This window comes from Colletotrichum abscissum (assembly GCF_030869225.1).
Source record: "Colletotrichum abscissum strain IMI 504890 chromosome Unknown Scaffold_9.1, whole genome shotgun sequence".
NCBI classification, from domain to species: domain Eukaryota; kingdom Fungi; phylum Ascomycota; class Sordariomycetes; order Glomerellales; family Glomerellaceae; genus Colletotrichum; species Colletotrichum abscissum.
Window position 1 is genome coordinate 917,688 of NW_026850536.1, and position 18,158 is coordinate 935,845.

The 18,158-nt window shown below is 53.6% G+C and overlaps 3 protein-coding genes across 3 annotated transcripts; all 3 read left to right on the forward strand.

Moving 5' to 3' along the window:
• Positions 1-464: 464 nt before the first annotated feature.
• Positions 465-2,402, forward strand: CABS01_04797 (aldehyde dehydrogenase; the record flags this gene model as incomplete). The annotated part of the gene is made up of 3 exons (XM_060538167.1): positions 465-869; positions 1,026-1,910; positions 2,289-2,402. 3 exons carry the CDS (start codon positions 465-467, stop codon positions 2,400-2,402), a joined length of 1,404 nt encoding a protein of 467 aa, XP_060389829.1.
• A 10,057-nt stretch (positions 2,403-12,459) lies between these two features.
• Positions 12,460-12,831, forward strand: CABS01_04798 (uncharacterized protein; the record flags this gene model as incomplete). The annotated part of the gene is made up of 2 exons (XM_060538168.1): positions 12,460-12,623; positions 12,687-12,831. 2 exons carry the CDS (start codon positions 12,460-12,462, stop codon positions 12,829-12,831), a joined length of 309 nt encoding a protein of 102 aa, XP_060389830.1.
• Positions 12,832-17,816: 4,985 nt separating this feature from the next.
• On the forward strand, positions 17,817-18,119 carry CABS01_04799 (uncharacterized protein; the record flags this gene model as incomplete). The annotated part of the gene is made up of 1 exon (XM_060538169.1): positions 17,817-18,119. The coding sequence occupies one exon, from the start codon at positions 17,817-17,819 to the stop codon at positions 18,117-18,119; it is 303 nt and encodes a 100-aa protein (XP_060389831.1).
• Positions 18,120-18,158: the final 39 nt, after the last annotated feature.

Here is an 18,158-nt window from a genome sequence, read left to right on the forward strand (position 1 = left end):
AACGGTGGGTCCTCAAAGTATTGGAATGCTAGCAACGGCAAGATACAATTTCCCTACTGCAGCCTTGTCGGTAGCCTCGTGGTCGGCGGTAATGCAGCTGTCGTTGTACGATATCCAAGCAAAAGTCCGCGATCCCAGGGCGCGCGGTCTGTAAAAAAATTAGAGCGGGTCTTATCGCCAATATCTTATCGGCGGTGGTACTGATTGATTACATCATCCCCTTATCTTACCGCGTTCCCCACAAGCGCGGTCCGGCAGGAGGTCACAGGTGCGGCGGTTGCCCCTCCATGCCATTGCCCCTCCACCTGCCCCTCAGTGAGCTCACGATTCATGAAGGGGGATATCTAAGCTGCGAATTGCCTCCTGATCAACAACTGTGAACTGATTCCCTTTTTCTCATTCATAGTCTTCTCTCTTCAACTTGAACCTTTTGATACCCCCGTGAAGAAGAGAATCAACTAAACATGTCTGTCGAAGTCCTCAAGACCATCTCTCCCACCACCAACGAGGCCATCCTCACCCGGAATGGCGTCTCCCAGGCCGACTTAGATGAGCTTCCCAACACCGCCACCAAGGCTTTCGAGTCATGGAGCAAGACCTCGCTGGCCGACCGCAAGACCATCGTCAAGAAGGCTCTGAGCCTCCTCCTCGAGCAAAAGGATGACCTCGCCCAAGAGCTTACCGTCCAGATGGGCCGCCCCTGTGCCTACACCGGCGTCGAAATCGCCACGGCGGTGAAGCGCGGTGAGTACCTCCTCAAGATTGCCGATGACGTCCTCAAGGACACCGACGGCGAGGCTGAGAAGGGATTCAAGCGCTTCATTCGCAAGGTTCCCGTTGGCCCGGTCCTCGTCCTCTTTGCCTGGAATGTGGGTTCTCTTTTGTCTCCTACTTTTCGTGGCTTCTCCCGTTACGTGGCGTCCGCAGCACGTTCAATGTTTCCATTGCTGTGAGACAAACGCGCAAACTGCTGAGCCACCACCACCGCGATACCGCTGTCTCTCTTACTGACATCACACTCCCAGTACCCTTACCTCATTCTGGTCAACTCGCTCATTCCCGCGCTATTGTCTGGCAACACCGTCATCTTGAAGCCCTCACCGCAGACTCCGACAATTGTGGAGCGCGTGGCCAAGGTGTTTGAGGAGGCCGGTCTCCCGGCCGGCGTGCTGCAGTACTTCCACTGCGGCTCTCCCGTCATGATTGAGTCCATCGTGCGTAACCCCAAGGTGAAGCTCGTTGCCTTCACCGGCTCCGTGGCCGGTGGTCTGGCCGTGCAGCAGGCTGCGTCAGACCGTGTCGTCAACGTCGGTTTGGAGTTGGGAGGAAAGGACCCGGCCTACATCCGTAGCGATGTAGACATTGACTGGGCCGCGGCCGAGATCGTCGACGGCGCCGTCTTCAACTCGGGACAGAGCTGCTGCTCCGTCGAGAGGGTGTATGTTGACGACAAGATTCACGATGCCTTTGTCGAAGCCGTCCAGAAGGTTCTCAAGGGGTACGTGCTCGGAGACCCGTTTGACAAGGGCACGCACGTTGGCCCCGTCATCTCAAAGCGTTCCCAGGAAGCCATCGAGTCGCACATCAAGGACGCCCTCTCCAAGGGCGCCACTGACGCAACCCCCGAGAACGAGTCCTTCAGCAACCCCCCGCCCAAGGGCAACTTTGTCAAGCCCACACTCCTCACGGGCGTGGACCACTCGATGACCGTCATGACGGAGGAGACGTTTGGGCCGGTGATTCCCATCCAGCGGGTCAAGAGTGACGAGGAGGCTGTCAAGCTCATGAACGACAGCGAGTTCGGCCTGACGGCCAGCATCTGGACCAAGGACACGGACCGCGGCTACGAGCTCGCGGACCAGGTCGAAGCAGGAACCGTCTTCGTTAACCGATGCGATTACCCCAGCCCAGTGAGTATACCCTACAAGCAACAAACATGCCATTTCTTATCTATCCTTGGCGATCATCCGACCTGTATTCTGCCCGCTCCGATCACTATCCTCCGTGTTTGTTTGTCTCCGGTCCCCACCCTTTCCCTATTCCTTAGCCCGATGCTTCCCCCCGCCCCGAACGCTAGAGTTGGCAAAGTGTTAGGAAGTTCCGACTCGGAGCGGGTAGCCGCATTTCATCTTCCTTTCCTTTTGTTGTTTTATCTGCCTGCCGGCTTTCGCAAACTCTATACACTCGCCAGTCGTTTTTGTTTCCCACCGGCCTGCAAGCCATCTTCGTCATCAAGCCACCGCCATCATCCTTCCCCTCAGAGTCTTCGGTACTGACAACTCATTTAGGACCTAGCGTGGACGGGTTGGAAGAACTCCGGCAAGGGGCAGACCCTAAGCCGCTTCGGCTACGATCAGTTTGTCAAGCTCAAGAGCTACCACTTGAAGGACTACCCCAAATGAGCGGTAGGACCGTAGCCTTCCTCCTCGCGTGAGCACGCCTTGCGCCCGCTGTCACTGGCTTCTCCCGTGTCATGTGGGAAAGCTTGGGTGAGAAGGAGGAGGAGGGGTGTTGGTGATGTTGTTAGGATGGTGTTTTGCCCGGTGAAGAGCAGAGATCGCCGCGGCGGGATATGCCAGGCGGAGGAGGCTCTATCTAGTCAGCACTGTCTCTGTCAGGAACCCGAATCCCGGGTCCCAAGGCTTTACTGCTAAACTCGAGCCCACGTCAGAGAAGACGGCGTTTCTTCAGCGCACAGGCTGCCGCTTCTCTTGTGGACACTAGCATGATGTAGTCTTCCTTGACAAGTTGTTGAAGCAGTGGGCGGCCGGATGTCTGTGTCATTGTTAGTCTGAGCCAGAGCATCGGAGACAGATGCACGATGGAGAAGTAGATGTGGCACGATCACACGATATTGTTAACGCTTGAAAAATCAAAGATACCTCTTATTTTGTTACTCTCACCTCACCTCATCTTACCTCACTCGGTTGGCCAGTACCAAGCCAAGGAGCGGGCGGAACTACCCATGACAAACCTGCTATGTGACGTGACTACTAGTCAAACTGTTTTGAAGCAAAAGCTGGCACCAAGCTAAAGCAATGGCATGATCAACACGACCCGCCGACAGCGTCAAGTTGTCAGTGTCACTCACGTCAACGGCGTTCGCTATACGCTCAGATGGCTCACGTTGGGTTGGAATCATGCCACTAAGTGAATGGTAGTCGTGATCCGTGTGTCCACGCACGATCGTTCTACCTCTCTCCTTGCATCCCCGACGAGCTGGTACGCTAATTCCCCCTCGTGTCCTCTCTGCATCTATCTTCCATTTCCGACGCCGGCCTCCGTGATTCCCACGGCCGCGCTCGGAACATGCGGTGTCGAAGACGGCAGGTAGGGTAGTAGATCACTGCAGCGTGGCAGCGTGGCATGGGCATGGGCGATTCCGAGACCGAGACTGTGAGTGGTCGGTTTGCGACGTGATGCGATGCGTTTGTGCGTTTGCATGCCGATTGTGTATCCGCTTTTGGCATCTTCACACGTTTTTCTCTCTCCCTCTTCTCTTTTGCTGCGTGGAGGAGGCGTGTGCAGCAGCAGCAGCAGTCCGAGGGCCGACAAACGGGGGACGTGTCATCATTCCCCTTGGTCCCCCCCCCTTGCATGGCGGATACAACCACACGCACGCATACGGATACAGAAAATAAGCTCAAGCTCGACACGGAAACGGCGCGGAGAAAGAAAGCATTTTTTGTCGTCTCGTTATCGCAACCGGGGTTGCTCCCACCCGTGCGGTGTCTTGTCTGCTGGCTTTCCTCATGAGACGAACGACATCTTACGGGGCTAGGCCCTGTTGTAATGTGAGAAACTCTACGAGTCTGAGTAAGTCACCAGAGAGTTATAACTATGAGTAATGCCATTCGAGGTTGAATTGTTACAAGGTCAACAGCGCAGAAAAAAAGTGTAAATACAGCCAAGACAGCTAAGCATCGAAACGACCATGCAAGACCCTTGAAACCCGGAAACCGCGAGTGCAAGATCTACCGAAAAAGCCTCGTGAAGCTTTTTTTTTTCTTTCCCTTCCTTACTGCGGTACGTCGTCTCGTCGCATTCAGACTGAAAAATGACAGAGTCTTGTTTAGATCAACGTTGGAGTTTAATTGTGACGTGTATGGTGTGTGAATTACGGCTCCGGAAGCGTCTTATAATATGTTTGAAGGAGGCAAAATAATCTCGGAGGCGAAAAATTACAGAGAAAGAGGATCCGACTCGTGCGAGACACATCCTGTAGGAAAGCTTGACAATGTGGCCAATCTCTCAAGTCGATCCTGTTTCCCATTGCGGACAGTATACGATAACGACACCTTTCACGTTATGGACTCTCTGAAGACTCTGGAAGCAAACACGAACGTTGGGCAAGGGAAGCGTGCGTGCGGGCGGCCGCGCCGGCGTGGGATATCGTCGAGTTTAAACAATGGAAAAGCTTGCGTGGCAATGGCCGAGAACATCTCGAGGGGCGATTCCAGGATTCGCCTTCAGTGTTTCTGTTAAAACCCTTTCGGAATTGTGTCTCATTGCGGACATGTACGAAACAACAAGAAGACCGCATGAGGCATACTGTTATCGTTGCGGAAACATAACGACTTTTTTCCTTCCTCTTCTACGCCGCAATAAAACCGTCGACTTGCTCGAATGCGGCCGGAGAGGGTAGGAGGGTGACGGTGATGGAGGCAATCGTCGGCCGCTGGGGAGGCGGGAAAGGAGGGCGGGAAGTGGGAGGGCGTGTCGTTCGTATGCAGCAGAGAGTGGTGATGGGGATATCTCGGAAGGTTTCAGTCGTTTCCCTGATGGTTTTCCTCCGTACGGACGCAGTGGCACACACAAGTTTCGGTACTACAGAGCGGGATGGGCGGATGGGAGTAGTCACGTAGTGAAGAAAGGCGAGAGATAGTGTAGGAGAAAAAAAAAACACGAGAATTTGCCCTGCTTTCGTGCTGCGCCCCGACGTTGGACTCTTGAAACTTTCCGCAAACGGAATATACGATGATTCTGATGCTGGCGTTTGCCAAGTTTGAGAGTGCATCGTACACTAACTACCGCAGCCATAGGAGAGAGCCGCACGATGAGAGGAAAAAACTGCCGGTTGGGTTCGTTGGGCTTTTCTTTGGGGAGCTTGGCAAGTCATCAAAGCCAAGGGCAACTGCCGCGTTCAGCCATGTTGGGGGCTACTTTTGAGGCCATCTTGGGTCGGTGATCCGTCCGTGCTTGCTTGGTGTAGTTTTGTCGATGTCGATATCGATGCATCGGGCAAGATGTCAAGATAGTCGACCGTGACTGGTGTGTGTGTTGTCTCCACTATCAAACCGATTTGGCCAATGACTTTGGCGGTGAGTGGTGGGGCCGTTCCGGAGCCGGTGATTCTCGGCGGTGAGGGGTTCAGTGGTCACGGGGGTGTGTAGTCACTTTGGTGGAAGGAGCGAAGGAGAGGAGAGCGCTGATCTGGAGAAAGAGCCACCAGACGGGACGCTTAGTTAAGCCACCGAAGGCCAGTGCTGAGCGGGAAGGGTGGGGCCTCGGCTCTCCAGGTACATAGTGTAGTCTTGGGGGCAGCCGCCATCTTTCGTAGCGTGCAATTCTCTGTGCGACGTGCCTTGCACCACGCCTAGTTGGTCGGTTTACTGGCTTGACTGGTGCCAATTCGCTGTCAGGGAGGCTCACGAGGCTCTGTCAGTCAGTAGGTACCCTACTCTGAGGTGTCACTCTGTACCTTAGTGAAGCTGGCGATGGCTTCAAGGACCGCACATCCGTTGACTGTCGAGTCTGTTAGGTAAGCTGGGCTAGACGCCGCTCTCTCACGAACTGGCCCAAACTCTACCAGCCTATTAACCCATCAATCCATCTGTGTACTCTAGCTACTATCTCTATCCAAGCTAGCTAGCTAGCTCCTCAGATCACAGATCACAGGTCCCAGAAAGATCACACACCCCTCTCCACCACTCTTCACGGGTATCCACCCTCGCTCTCCCTTCGCTTCGGCCGTAACTCAGCTGCCCTGGTAGGGCACTTGATCTGGAAAGCGGTGCTTCCGTGACGCCGTCGCCTGCCTCTGCCGCGTCCTCCATCTGCGATCCATCATCCCCTCCCCTCTCTTGATCTCTCCTCTTTCCAACTGGGTAGTCCGAGCAAGTCCCGCTGTGGCACACTGAAGCTTGCGGACGCTAACGAACAGTCGGGTTCGATCCAATGGAAATGGTTTGCAGCCACCAGGGGGGGGGAGGGGAGGGGATTTTCTTCTCTTGCAGCAGATCACGGATCGTCGAGACCTGGGCTGGGCTGGCGGACACGGCGTCGACGAGGCGAGCTGCCAAACCCTTGCCCTGGGACGCGCGAGAGAGAGAGAGATAGAGAGAGGGAGCCCAGCCAGCTGGCAAGCCTGGCAGGGCCTACGGAGTATACACTACACTACTACAGTAGGTAGGTATCCGTATATGGATCTGACCAAGGGTTGATACGTGCTGAAAAAGCCCCCGATCGGGAAGAGGCGTGGCCCCCTCCACTGTCAGCACTGACTGGCTTTGGAGGCTAGAGGGGCTTTTATTGGATCGAGTCTATTTGCTGGGTTAAATTGGCAAATGGCACATCATTTTACTGGTTTGGGGCTGAAAGAGGGATTCACGTCCCAAATCCCGATATTGAAGGGGGGGGAAAGAGTATGCGAGGAAACAAGCAAACATGCTGAGACGAGCTGGGGATAGTACCGATCCAGAGATTTCTCTCGGTTGACCCAGGTTGTCAGGCACGCCAGGCACAGGGCGAACGCGAAGGTGCAGGGGCAAGCGAGTGCAAAGCAAGCATTGCAGGCATTGCAATCCTTTTCCCGCCATGATCTGCCTATTGCAGATTGCTGGGCGAGATGAGAGTCTGCAGCCAAAGGGGGGGGGGGGGGGGCCTGCAAGCTGCAATCTGCAAAGGCAGGGGGGGCAAGCATACGTTCCAAATCATTGGGAATCAATACCTACGGATATTCGTACGTACGGGTACCGCAGTATCGGAATAAGGAAAATCGTCAGCATCAAATCATCTGCATCATGGCTTCACCGCCATCATCATCATCATCATCATCATCAATCCATCATCTAGGTGTCACCATCCCCCAGCGGGGTTCGCAACCCACCAGCTCGGAACCAGTGAGACGCGTGAGAAGCTGTGAAAGTAAGTGCTTGCGTCTTGCTTGGCCCTGCAACTATCTCTACTCCTCACACACCCCTTTGGCTTCAGCTTCGTGCAGCTTTCGTGGAGCTTGCAAAAGCCGTGGTGCCTGACGGTTCCGCTCGTGTAACTCGATCGTATATGCATTTTCGGTGATGTAGGTTACCTATCTCCATCCGTGTCTTCCGTGTGCAGCTGCCAACACACGAGTACCGTCCACTAGGTAAGGTACGCCGCACGTCTGCGTTCGAACCCGGTGATGGACGTTTGGTGATGAGGATCAACCGCCAACCAATTTAAGCCCCCATTCCTTCAGTCCGACGATGTGCAGCCCAGTCCGACAGCCCCAGTGCTCCTCCCCCATGCTCCCCTCTCCCCCTCATCCACCTCTTTTTGGTGGGCGTACGCCTGCTGCAGGCCGAGAAGCCCACGAAGCCCTCGCAGACATGTCCCAAAGCGTCCATCCTTCTTCGTTTGCTAGACTCTTCGGGGTAGGGCGGCTTGGTGCTCACCGCCCACGGGAACTGGAACTTGGCAAGATTGGGCGTTAGTCCCACGCACGTTCGGGTCTTGTAGGCTGTAGGACTCTGTCAGGGCAAGCTGGCAAACGCGGATGTGGCGCGGGAAGACAGAGATCAGAGGTGAGGGGGAAAGCAGAGAAACAGACGCCACGACAAGCCCGACATGTCCAGCATCTGCTCTGTGCACTAAACATCTTACACTGAGGACCGAATGCTCTGTGCTTCTCTTCTGACACGCTGACAAGTCTCTACCAGCGCCCGTTTCCGCGCCTCTTTTGCTTGCCTGTGTCAGCATCTCTCAAACGGTTGAGGCTTGGAAGATGTTTCCAATGCCTCAAGCTATGGCTCGCTCACTCTCTCTGGTCATGTGTTCCAAACGAAACGTGAGTTCGTTCTAGTGCTTGGCGTTGAGGCTGTGGAGGCTTCACTTCTACGACGACTACGACTACGACTACGACAGAAATGCACCTCACCCCCCTCGTCTGCTGGACGTGTACACACAGATTTGTTCCATTAATAGAAGCCAAGGGTCTTGGTATCATTGGTGAAGAAAACGATGATGATGCCTAGAGAAATGCAGAAAAAGGGCTGCAAGAAGACCCAAGGAATGCCCAAAGTGTCAGGGGTCCTTGATTACATTCCTGCAAAATTGTTCAGCCCCAAAGGGCACGGGTTTGACCATTGTCGCAGGGGTTCCGCATCGCATTCCAGCTGCTGCGTTGGCGGAGACAGGGATAGTAATTAGTACGGATACAGGTGCTGGAATGTAAACCAGCCTCTTTCGAAACTCTGCTGAAGAAAGAAGCGGTAAAGAATGGACAGCAATTGATATCCGGTTAATGAGAGTACGTGGAGCAGCAGGGCTGAGGGCTGGACTGATGCTACGCTGGAATGGCCGGATGAGATGGGATTGAGTGTTGGAATGCTTGAAGCTCCACGCTTCCCACGGCCAACGAGAGGAATGTCAGACTCAACCTCATACTCGGCCGGTTCACTACCTCGTAACACACGACGACATGTTTCCGAGCCTGGAATCCGGCACAAATGTCTCGTCGATCGCGTGTCTGAAGCTCAAACCAGAGTGTCTAGTGTCTAGCGTACGATGATGCCGCCCGTATACAGACTCAGAAAAGAGTGTACGGATTCAGAATACTAGGGAAACCGTTGCCGTACTACCACATCCGGGTTTCCCGTTACCACGCTCCGTGCCTCATGCCAACGATCATCGCGAGAGGCAACGAGTTAACCTCAGCTCTACGATCGCGATGCCGATAGCGACGGACATGAACGGAGTACGACCCTCCCAAACAAGACAGCTCGTAAAAAATCCACAAGAGAGTGAGAGCCCTATCGTCTCGTCGCGGCAGCCCTGGCCGCTGTCGCCTGAAGATGAAGGGGAAAGCTCCGATGACAAACTCTACTTGTCTCGAGAAGTTAGTGAAGAAGGTGGTGTAGCTTTCGGCATCACGCGGGCTTCTGCTGTAACCCTCTAACTCTCTCCCCCCCCCCTTGTCCCTATCCCCCCATGCCTTTCGAGTTTCCTAATCCATGCCCTGCCTTACCAATTCGTACCCATGTTCAATGATGCCACGCCCGACCCAATACAACTTTAAATCTGTTGTCGGCTTTTACGTGCGCAACACCAGGAGAAGATGCCTGCAACTTTTGGACTTGCCAGAGCTTACACCCCCCCACTGCAGCGTAGGTTGGGCTGCAAGCAGTACATACAGTAGACACTCACACACATCGCCGGCCTCCCCCCCCCCCCCCAACCGGCCCCCGGACTCCGGCCGTCTGGGTTGGCGGGCGTCGTACACACAGCGCGCGCGGCGGGGGAACCAGGGGTGTTTCGCGATCGCTTTTCTTTCTTTCCTTCTTACCTAATTACACAAATCTTCAATGCAGCAGCGGGGGCAAGGGCAAGGTAGAAATGATGAGGGACCCCGCGCGGGCACGGCCGGAGACAGATCACGGGGGGCACGCCCTGCTTCGGCGGCGGCGGCGGCGGCGGCGTGTCATCGGCCGGGGGAGTAGGTAGGGTTTCCCAAATGAGAGGAAGGATGACAGATTACCTACAGGCCAGCTCGATCTGGAATCCCGTGGACGCGGCGCGCGACGAGTAGTCGGCGGGCGGGACCTGCATGGTGCCTTGCATATGTTGATGTGTTCCTGAAAGGGTCACGGTCATCTTCAACGCTGCTCCTCCGCGATGCCTCAGAAAAATGTCCGCAGCCGGCACGACGTGATATGACGCGCCGTAAGGCCCGCGTGCGCTCTGGATAATCTGGAAGCTGGCGTATCCGTATGCAAAGCCCGTCCAAGCAAACGGCCTTCTTGGTAAGAACACCACTCGGCCGGCCGTTGGTGAAAAATATCGTCGCATCAAAGAGACCAACCCAACCGTGCGGGAGAGCAGTGTCCTTGTCTGTGTGTATGTGTATGTTGGTGTGGCGTGTCTAATTCCAAGTCCGCGATGTCACATCTCGTCCACTCACCAGCCCCGAACCGGCCGACTGCGCATCACTCGGCACCGCAGCACCGCACGTAAGAGTTGGTGACTAACAATAAAAGGCATGAAATGAAATGTTCGTTGCGCGCGTATTGCGCAGCAGCGTTACGAAGCACCACACCACCACACCCCATGACCTAACACCCATCCTCCCAATCTTGAAACAAATTCTCTTTTTTTAACACTACACAACGGACGGAACGTAGCGGTAAGCCGTGGATGAGCGAGTATGAGCGAGTGAGCCTTACGGCGCCGGGTTTCAGATTCGATGTGAGGGTGGGCAGTCAACTCTCTTTTTTGCGCACTCACTCAGCCCAGTCAGTCAGTCCGAACTCTCTCTCACTCTCACTCTTACTCTCACTCCTCACGCTCACTCACAGGGCTCTCGCACCTTGGCAAGGGTTGCAGGGGATTCCATTCCGACTGGGGGCTGCCGGTTCGGCGATCAGCGTACGGCCGGCCGTCTGTGAGCAACTGGAGCACTGGAGAATTCTCCTCCCCCACGCGCACGCGGCGATGATGATGATGATGATCCTATGCCCCCTGTCCTGCCCTGTCATGCCCTGTCCGTCTCGTGATTGGGGAATTTCCCGACGTCCCCGATCCAATGCTCGATCCAAACACGGAGTTCGAAACTTTTTACTTTGGTACTCTCTCTCGCAGCAGCAGCAGCAGCTCGTTTTCGTTGTTTTGCTTCACCAGGGACAGTCACGTAATGTAGCAAAGTGATCATTCAAACGTGGTCACAAAATGAACTGGGAAACTTTGTTGCCTATTCACCTAATGCCGTTGTCCCCGTTTGCTGCGGTACAGTCAGCCCACGTAAGATGCCTGACACTCACTCTCTCTTCTTCAAACAACCGATATTGCAACAACGTCGATGGCTCAGCCCAAAACGATAAGCCTCATCGGTATCGCTTCCTCTCGCTCAATTCCCATCACGGAACTATTCCCAAAGAAGTCGCATTTAACCCAGCAAGCGAGAATCTGTAGCAAAGGCAGCAGTAGTAGCAGTCATCGTCGTTATCGGTAGGCAGTAGCTTCTTAGTTCCCCATTGCCTCTACGTCCGTTGCAATGGATACACACCCACACACACCACACTGTACCTGTGTGTGTCCCCCTTCACGAAAATCCTCCCTGTCCTCCACATCCTTGCGGACCATCGTACTTAGCCTCTCCCGCCTAACCTTGTTCCGCGTCCGTGGCGTCCGTCGGCCGACGGACGGACACTTTTCTTTGGTCGACTTTACGATGGCATGCGTTGTGTTCGCACCTAGGCGGTCTGGCAGTCTGGCGGTCAAGTCGGTCCAGTATGGTTGTTCCTGGGAGTGCGATTCTGCACGCGGCAGTTTCATCCCACATCTCTCCTCACTCTGAGTCTTGGCCGTACGCACATCACTCTCTCGAACGCACGCACACCCCTCCACGCCATCCTCCACCCTTTCCGCTCCCCGACTGTCTTCCTCCCTCAGATGCTTTTGGCACTGATGAGATGACTGGCACACCTCAAGGGAGGCACTTCCCGAAAGTCCACGGCGAAGGACAGAGAGGCGGACGGGGACGGGGACGGGGTGTACGGTTAAGAGCCTGGAGGGGAGGGAGTGGAGCTGATGGATTCAGTGGAGGAGGGGGCGTGCGATCGTTCCCGGGGACGTACGTGCCTTACGCACGTCTTCACCATGCTAGCGCGGCCACACCCCTCACACCCTCACCCTCCTCCTCACTCACTCACTCACTCCTTGCTTCTTTTTCGCTCGTCACACACCACACGCCCCCATGGTTGTGAGTCCACCGATCTGGGAATAGATATATGCTTCTACTTCCCACCCTCTCCTTCCCGTTGCTTGCTTCTTCTCACCAGTATCCAAATCAACAACAGGAATCAAATTAAACAACGATCCAATAAGTCACCCAATCTATATCCTTGACCATCAGATTTCTCCAAGGCTGAGCCTAAACTCCACCAACAAGACACCAAGGAACCAAAGAGCTGGAAGAAAAAGCAAAGAAGTTCAGGAACACATCAAGATTATCGGGAACACAGACCAGATCCACGAGACAAGGGGGAACATCTAGGAAAGATATATCACCACTCATCCTCCCGCCATCTTCGGAAATCTTAAACATCAACAACTTGAAGAATCATCCCTTCGATCACCATCAACAAACAAACAACACATCTTATCCCTGTGAACCAACCGCGGCGCTGGAGTTACACACACATCATCAACATATAATACCATCACTCCGCACTTCAACATCTTCACCACCCACCACCATTCACAATGCAACACGATTCAGCCATGCACTCCAACGACGGCTTCAAGGTCTTCCTCAACAAGGTGATCCGCCGCAACAGGAAGGAGGTCAAGCAGCGCGGCTCCGAGATCTCTGCTCCCTTCAACTTCCAAAAATGCAACCTCGACCTCGCCGGCATCAGCGCAGATGAGTAAGTCTACAGTCCTTACACTACACTTTAACAACAAACAATATACTAACATGTCTTTCTTAGAATTGCCATGCTCAAGGAACAAGCAGTTGCGAGCCGCATCGGCATCGCCGACTTCGACTCCGACTTCCCTGCCCGCCCTCTCTTCTCCATTCAGCCCGTTCTGTTCAGCGCCTCCATCTCCACCGTCGGCAGCTCCTACCGATAGATGGTTACAGTCCTCACACGAGTACATCTCAACTTTCAACCTCTCATTTGTCGAACAACATTACTATCAACTACTACTACAACATCACTACACCACACTACTACCACCACTACACCCTAATGAGAGCTGGACCTAATGGAGCTGCAACCGGAACCACCCAGGCTGGTGCGGAGGAAGATCTTTTGAGCGACTTTTTTTTTCTTCTTGTCTTTTGAAAACTAGCGACTGCATGGTACTACGATACCTGGGATGAACATTCTTAGCAAGCGATGGCGTTTTATGGATGGGAATACTCATGGCGATGACATGACTGTCATACGCACATTGGAGAGAGTGAGAGCTGCTTTTATTTTGAAAAGAACGATACCACTAGGTACGCGAGGGAGGCCATATGCCGAGGGATGAGAAACTAGGAGAGAGGAAGAAGATGTCGAGACTGAAGTCCGACCCTGAGAACAAATAAAAACCAATCATCTCAATCAAACAAGCATGCTTCCTTGTCATACTCTGTGATGCTTTGGCGATCAAGTACTCTCCTTCATCCTTACTTCAGTCTCTTGACGCTACTTTTTGCCAAATGCTGGAATGCTGTGAGGTTGACTCCGCTCGGTTTGATTTATTCTTGAGCAATAGGTTTGTAACATTGCTCACCCTTTACACATATTTGTATCCGTGATTTTCTTCAAATAGAGTGTGAGATGAATATCGATTACCACCGCCTTCTTGCCCTTCCATTGTCCTCCCCAGGACTCTTTCGTTTCATATAGCCACGATTTCCCCAAACTTTTGCCGCATTGGAAATGATATCAATATGCCTACGCAGTGTCGTTGCAAGGGAGGCAGTCAGCCCGGAAGGAGACTTATGGCAAGCTGCTATGAAGATTGCCAGCATGATCACGAGAGGGTGTATGGGTACAGAGGCCCGACATCATATGGCATCTTTTGAGCGCAGTAGTTGTGGAGTATTATAGATATTCAAGCTGTGCCGTTGTCTTCCAAAAAGCCGAAATCATTCTCTTCACTTAGTTGGAACCCCTGAGGCTGCCATTTTCCCCGAGTTGGATCAAGATAGGCTGGATATCATTCATCCTTCATCCTCATCACCACGGCCATCCACCAGTACGGACTTTTTAAAATAACTTATCTTATGATACATTGGCATTCTTCACCGTACCCTCGTCGCGTGGGAAGAAGTCATGTCGCCACCAAACTATCCGAATACTGGGTTCATCAATGTTCCAGCGTGCAAATCCCACTTCTTGATAATGTCCCCTGCGCTTCATCTTTCCTTCCCAACTTGTGAGGGCTGTGTGTCCTTCGTCTTCGTGATGCCACTACCCTCCTCATGAACGTCTGCGTCAATCTGTTTGGTCCGAAAACGCCTGTGGGCTACGAGAGTGAACGATGAGGACCTCGGTAATTCCCTGGCTGAAAGCCACCTTTCTTCTCCTTTCTACCTTACACAGAATTGCAAACTTGAACAAGAAGATCAAGACTTTACGCTATAACTTCACCTTTTGTTTCGGAAACTCTTGTGGGCTGAACTCTTGTGGGCTGAATTCTCGCGGGCTACGAGGGTGGATCATGGGGATCTCGATAACCCTTTGACTCAAAGCGGATTATTCGTTCTTCTGCCTTACGTCTTACGCTGAACAACATTCTTGACCAAAGATAGCAACTCTGCTAGCGCAAGAAAGAGGTAAGATAATATGAGAATGTTACCTTTCTCTATCCGCTGGAGTCAAGTGGCTTCGGTGGTTCAAATATAGAGGGTGATTCGGGGAAACAACACCTACGATACGTAGTGGTTGTTCCTTTCCGGCCTCACAGGCGCGAGAGATCGAGTCTGACGGGGTTTGGCTTTCAAGGGAGATTCTCGGACACGGTATAGAATTCGACTGCACAATATGATATATACATACTATAACACAATCACACGAGTATCTGCATTATTGCACTGAGGTTATGTTAGACAGAGCTTCGAAGTTGGTATCGGTCTTGCGATTGCCGATAATCTCAAGTCCCCCTATGGACCCGTGACATTGATCTGAAGATAAACATCGTAGGGGAAGGAGCTCGTTTCCTTGCCAGTATCTCGAGTGTTCACAAACAGCTGGCGGCAGGCACGAGAGGACCACTGGCAAACGTGATACCAACAGGTTTTCGAATGTCACCGATCATGGTTTAACAGCATAGTTATACGGTGTCATTTACGAAATGCTGGGGACCTGTTACTCGCATAACCTGAACAGATCATCGGTTCAATATATCCCATGTTTGGGAGAACATAATCATGAGATGTCTACGTTTAACTCACCCTACCAAGGTAGCAATCACCGAGATAATGTACTTGTACGCGTCATGCAGGCTAACATCCCAAGATTTATGCCAAATGCTTTATGCTGGCGAATGACAGGAGCTTCGAGATTGTGGCATGGAGTCATGTACTTGAACGGATTGGCCGTATCAAAGGGGCGGAAATAGATTTATAGGACAGACTTGCAACTTCGTTTTCCAAACCAGCGAGGGCAATCACTACTCTGCAGATACGCCATGAGATATGCATTTTCAGGTTCCGTTGGTCACCTGTCAGTAACCTAGGGGTGCTGCGTATGTGGTTCAATGCAGGAGGCTCAGCCTTGCATCATCCCTGATGCCTCGTGCAACAGCCACGCGTAGTCCGAGATGATCGGATTTCCATCTCGGAGCCACCTTTCGTGAATCCACAGTGGACCTGTGACGAGCAGACATGTGCAAGCAAACTGCAAACGAAACGCGATTTTCAAGTCGGCATGTTGCGTATGTAATGATGCGCCATGCGTCTTCCCTGATGCTAGCTTCTGCACGGCACCCGCTCGCACGTTGTGAACTTGCACGGCTGCGCCCCACGTGGGAAAAAGTGTGAAGCCAAACATGTCACCTTGTCAAGACTGGGCTGGAGTCCGCTGGACTGGGTACGGGCGTCGATCCTCCACAGCCCACACCGAAGTCCCGAGCCGACACATCTCGGTGACAGGCGGAGGCGAAATCCCCGGAGGAGCGCAGGTTGCAGCGCATTAGGGGCGGGTGATGAATAAGCCGCAATTCCACGGTCGAACCGTGGTGACGGCATCAGACGCGACCAGGGCAATGACGGGAACAGGATCATCGGCCGGATAGGTAGTGGCACTACTGTATCTCTAACCCGTCGGCGGCGGTCGGCAAACAGAGAGCATATGCTGCATTATGATGGAGGCACGGGGATAAGTTTCGTTCAGTCCGTGGCGGCGGAGGTAAGCCGGCTCAACCAGAAGCCCGTTCCTCCGAGTCTGACGTGCCTGTGTTCGCGAGCTTTCGGAGCCTAAAGGGTTTCAACGGCGGCGAGTAGGTAGGTACCTGCGCCTTGCAGCGTACATCATCCATGGTCATCCATGTCTGGCGGGGGAGCTTGTGCCTGACCGAGATCCTGTTTTAGGATCTGTGAGACTGTGGCTCTGCGCCGTGCCGCAGAATCGATGGCGGCTCTTTTTCGTGGAGGAATGGCCTCGTGATGTGAAAGATTGTGAGGCGCCCCCACGAGTCGCGGGAAATTCAGGTGCTTGGCCACGTTTAACAGGGTGTCTGCCATTGGCCTGTGAAATGCTGCCGGTTATACGGAGTACGATCGTGCCTCTCTACACAGTAATTGCGGAGGAGGGGTTCCAGGGACATGTCGATTCCTCAATATTGTCTCGACGCGTCGCGTTTGTTAGGGTACGACTTTGACAACAGTCTGCGGCTTGCCATAGTAACGACAGGGAATCTGAGAAGCTTCACACCGCCAGGCCAGTTTGACTTTTGGCCCAATATGGCTCCCGCTGCCAGTTGACGAGACAATTGGCAATGAAGATCTCATCGCCATCTCCGGGCCGTGTTCGAGATTCAGAGAAATGCGGTAAGTGACCCTTGAAGCAAAGGGTCCACGGGGACTTGGAGGGGCAGATTACATTGTCAGTTTGGGCGCGCCGCCATTCGTCCGCGGAGGCAAGGGATGGACGAAGGACAGGCCCCAAGGGCATGGGATAGAAAACTACCTATGTAGGTATCCGTACCAGGCCGGGTCTCAGACAGCCCAGGAAAAGGAGTCAAACCAAGGGTTATGAGAGGGGAATTTGGGAATGCTAAAAAAAGGGTCGAAATATGATGCTGGCGTTTTGTTGTTTCTTCTTTTGCCCGTGTTGCTGGCGGAGGCGACCCATAGCTTGGTACCAACCCTCACTTCACCTGAAGTCAACGGTTGTGGCTTGGGAAGCATTGTTGGCAATGTCTGATCGTAAGTAGCAGGTCGAGGATGCGTGATATCCAGAAGTTGAAGCTGGTCCAGCTCTGCCAATCTTACCAGTGACAGATACCTTGAGCCACGATCATCGAAATAGGAGACGGTGGTAGCTGAGCAAAGGGTCCGCCTCAGCTATCATGGCCCCTGGGTTTGGTGTTGAAAAATTTGCGTACGAGGATGGACGTTTTGGTGGTGAATCACCAATGGGGACGACTAGCAGACGCTACCGGCGGGGAAGTACCGGAGCAGGGGAGCGAACTGGAGGCAAGTGTGGACGGTGCAGAGTTGTGCAGCCACTTGCCAGCCAGTATGTAGGCACTTCGTACCTCAGTGGGCGAAACATAGCAATGGGTGGGAACGGAATGGAATCGGCGGGGCTGGAGGCAGCTTCCCGACAGGACGGAACTGAGCACTTGGTCCTTCCTTGACCTTGGGTGAGTGGCTCCCGAGTGGAGGCAGAAAGGACTCCCCGACCATCCCGCGCCTTCCGGCTTCTCCCAGCATTGCACCGGTTCTGATTGGCCACGGCACGGGTACCGTCTATTCGCGTCCACGACCTTCCAAATTGGCTCTGCCAGGGGAGGAGTCGGTATCCCGTACCTTCTATCCGTTCAACCTCACGTCGATTGGACAGCCCCGGGGAAACATTGGAGATAGACCACATGCATTTCTGTCAAAAACTTCGAAAATGTCTCCAGCCTTGAAGCGGCCCCACGCAATCCAGTACACTGGTGCCGGTTTCTTCTCGCAGAAGGGGGGCCATTTGGGGGGAAGACATCAAAGAGTCATCGGCCTGATTTGGCAATCGCCTGGACTCGTGAGCCCTGGGAGGCCCCCTGCGCTACGTACCTACGCAATTCCTAAGGTACCCCTGGGACGCAGCCCCAAATTTCCCCGTGTTTTTGGTGGTCGTGTGCGTTCAGGCGTTCCAAGGCGTTGTCAAGTTGACGTTCCAGCGCAGCTTTTAGTCCGCTTCTTAGCACCAATATAGCTGGGTCTCTTTGATGCGCAGCGATGATCAGTCAATCTT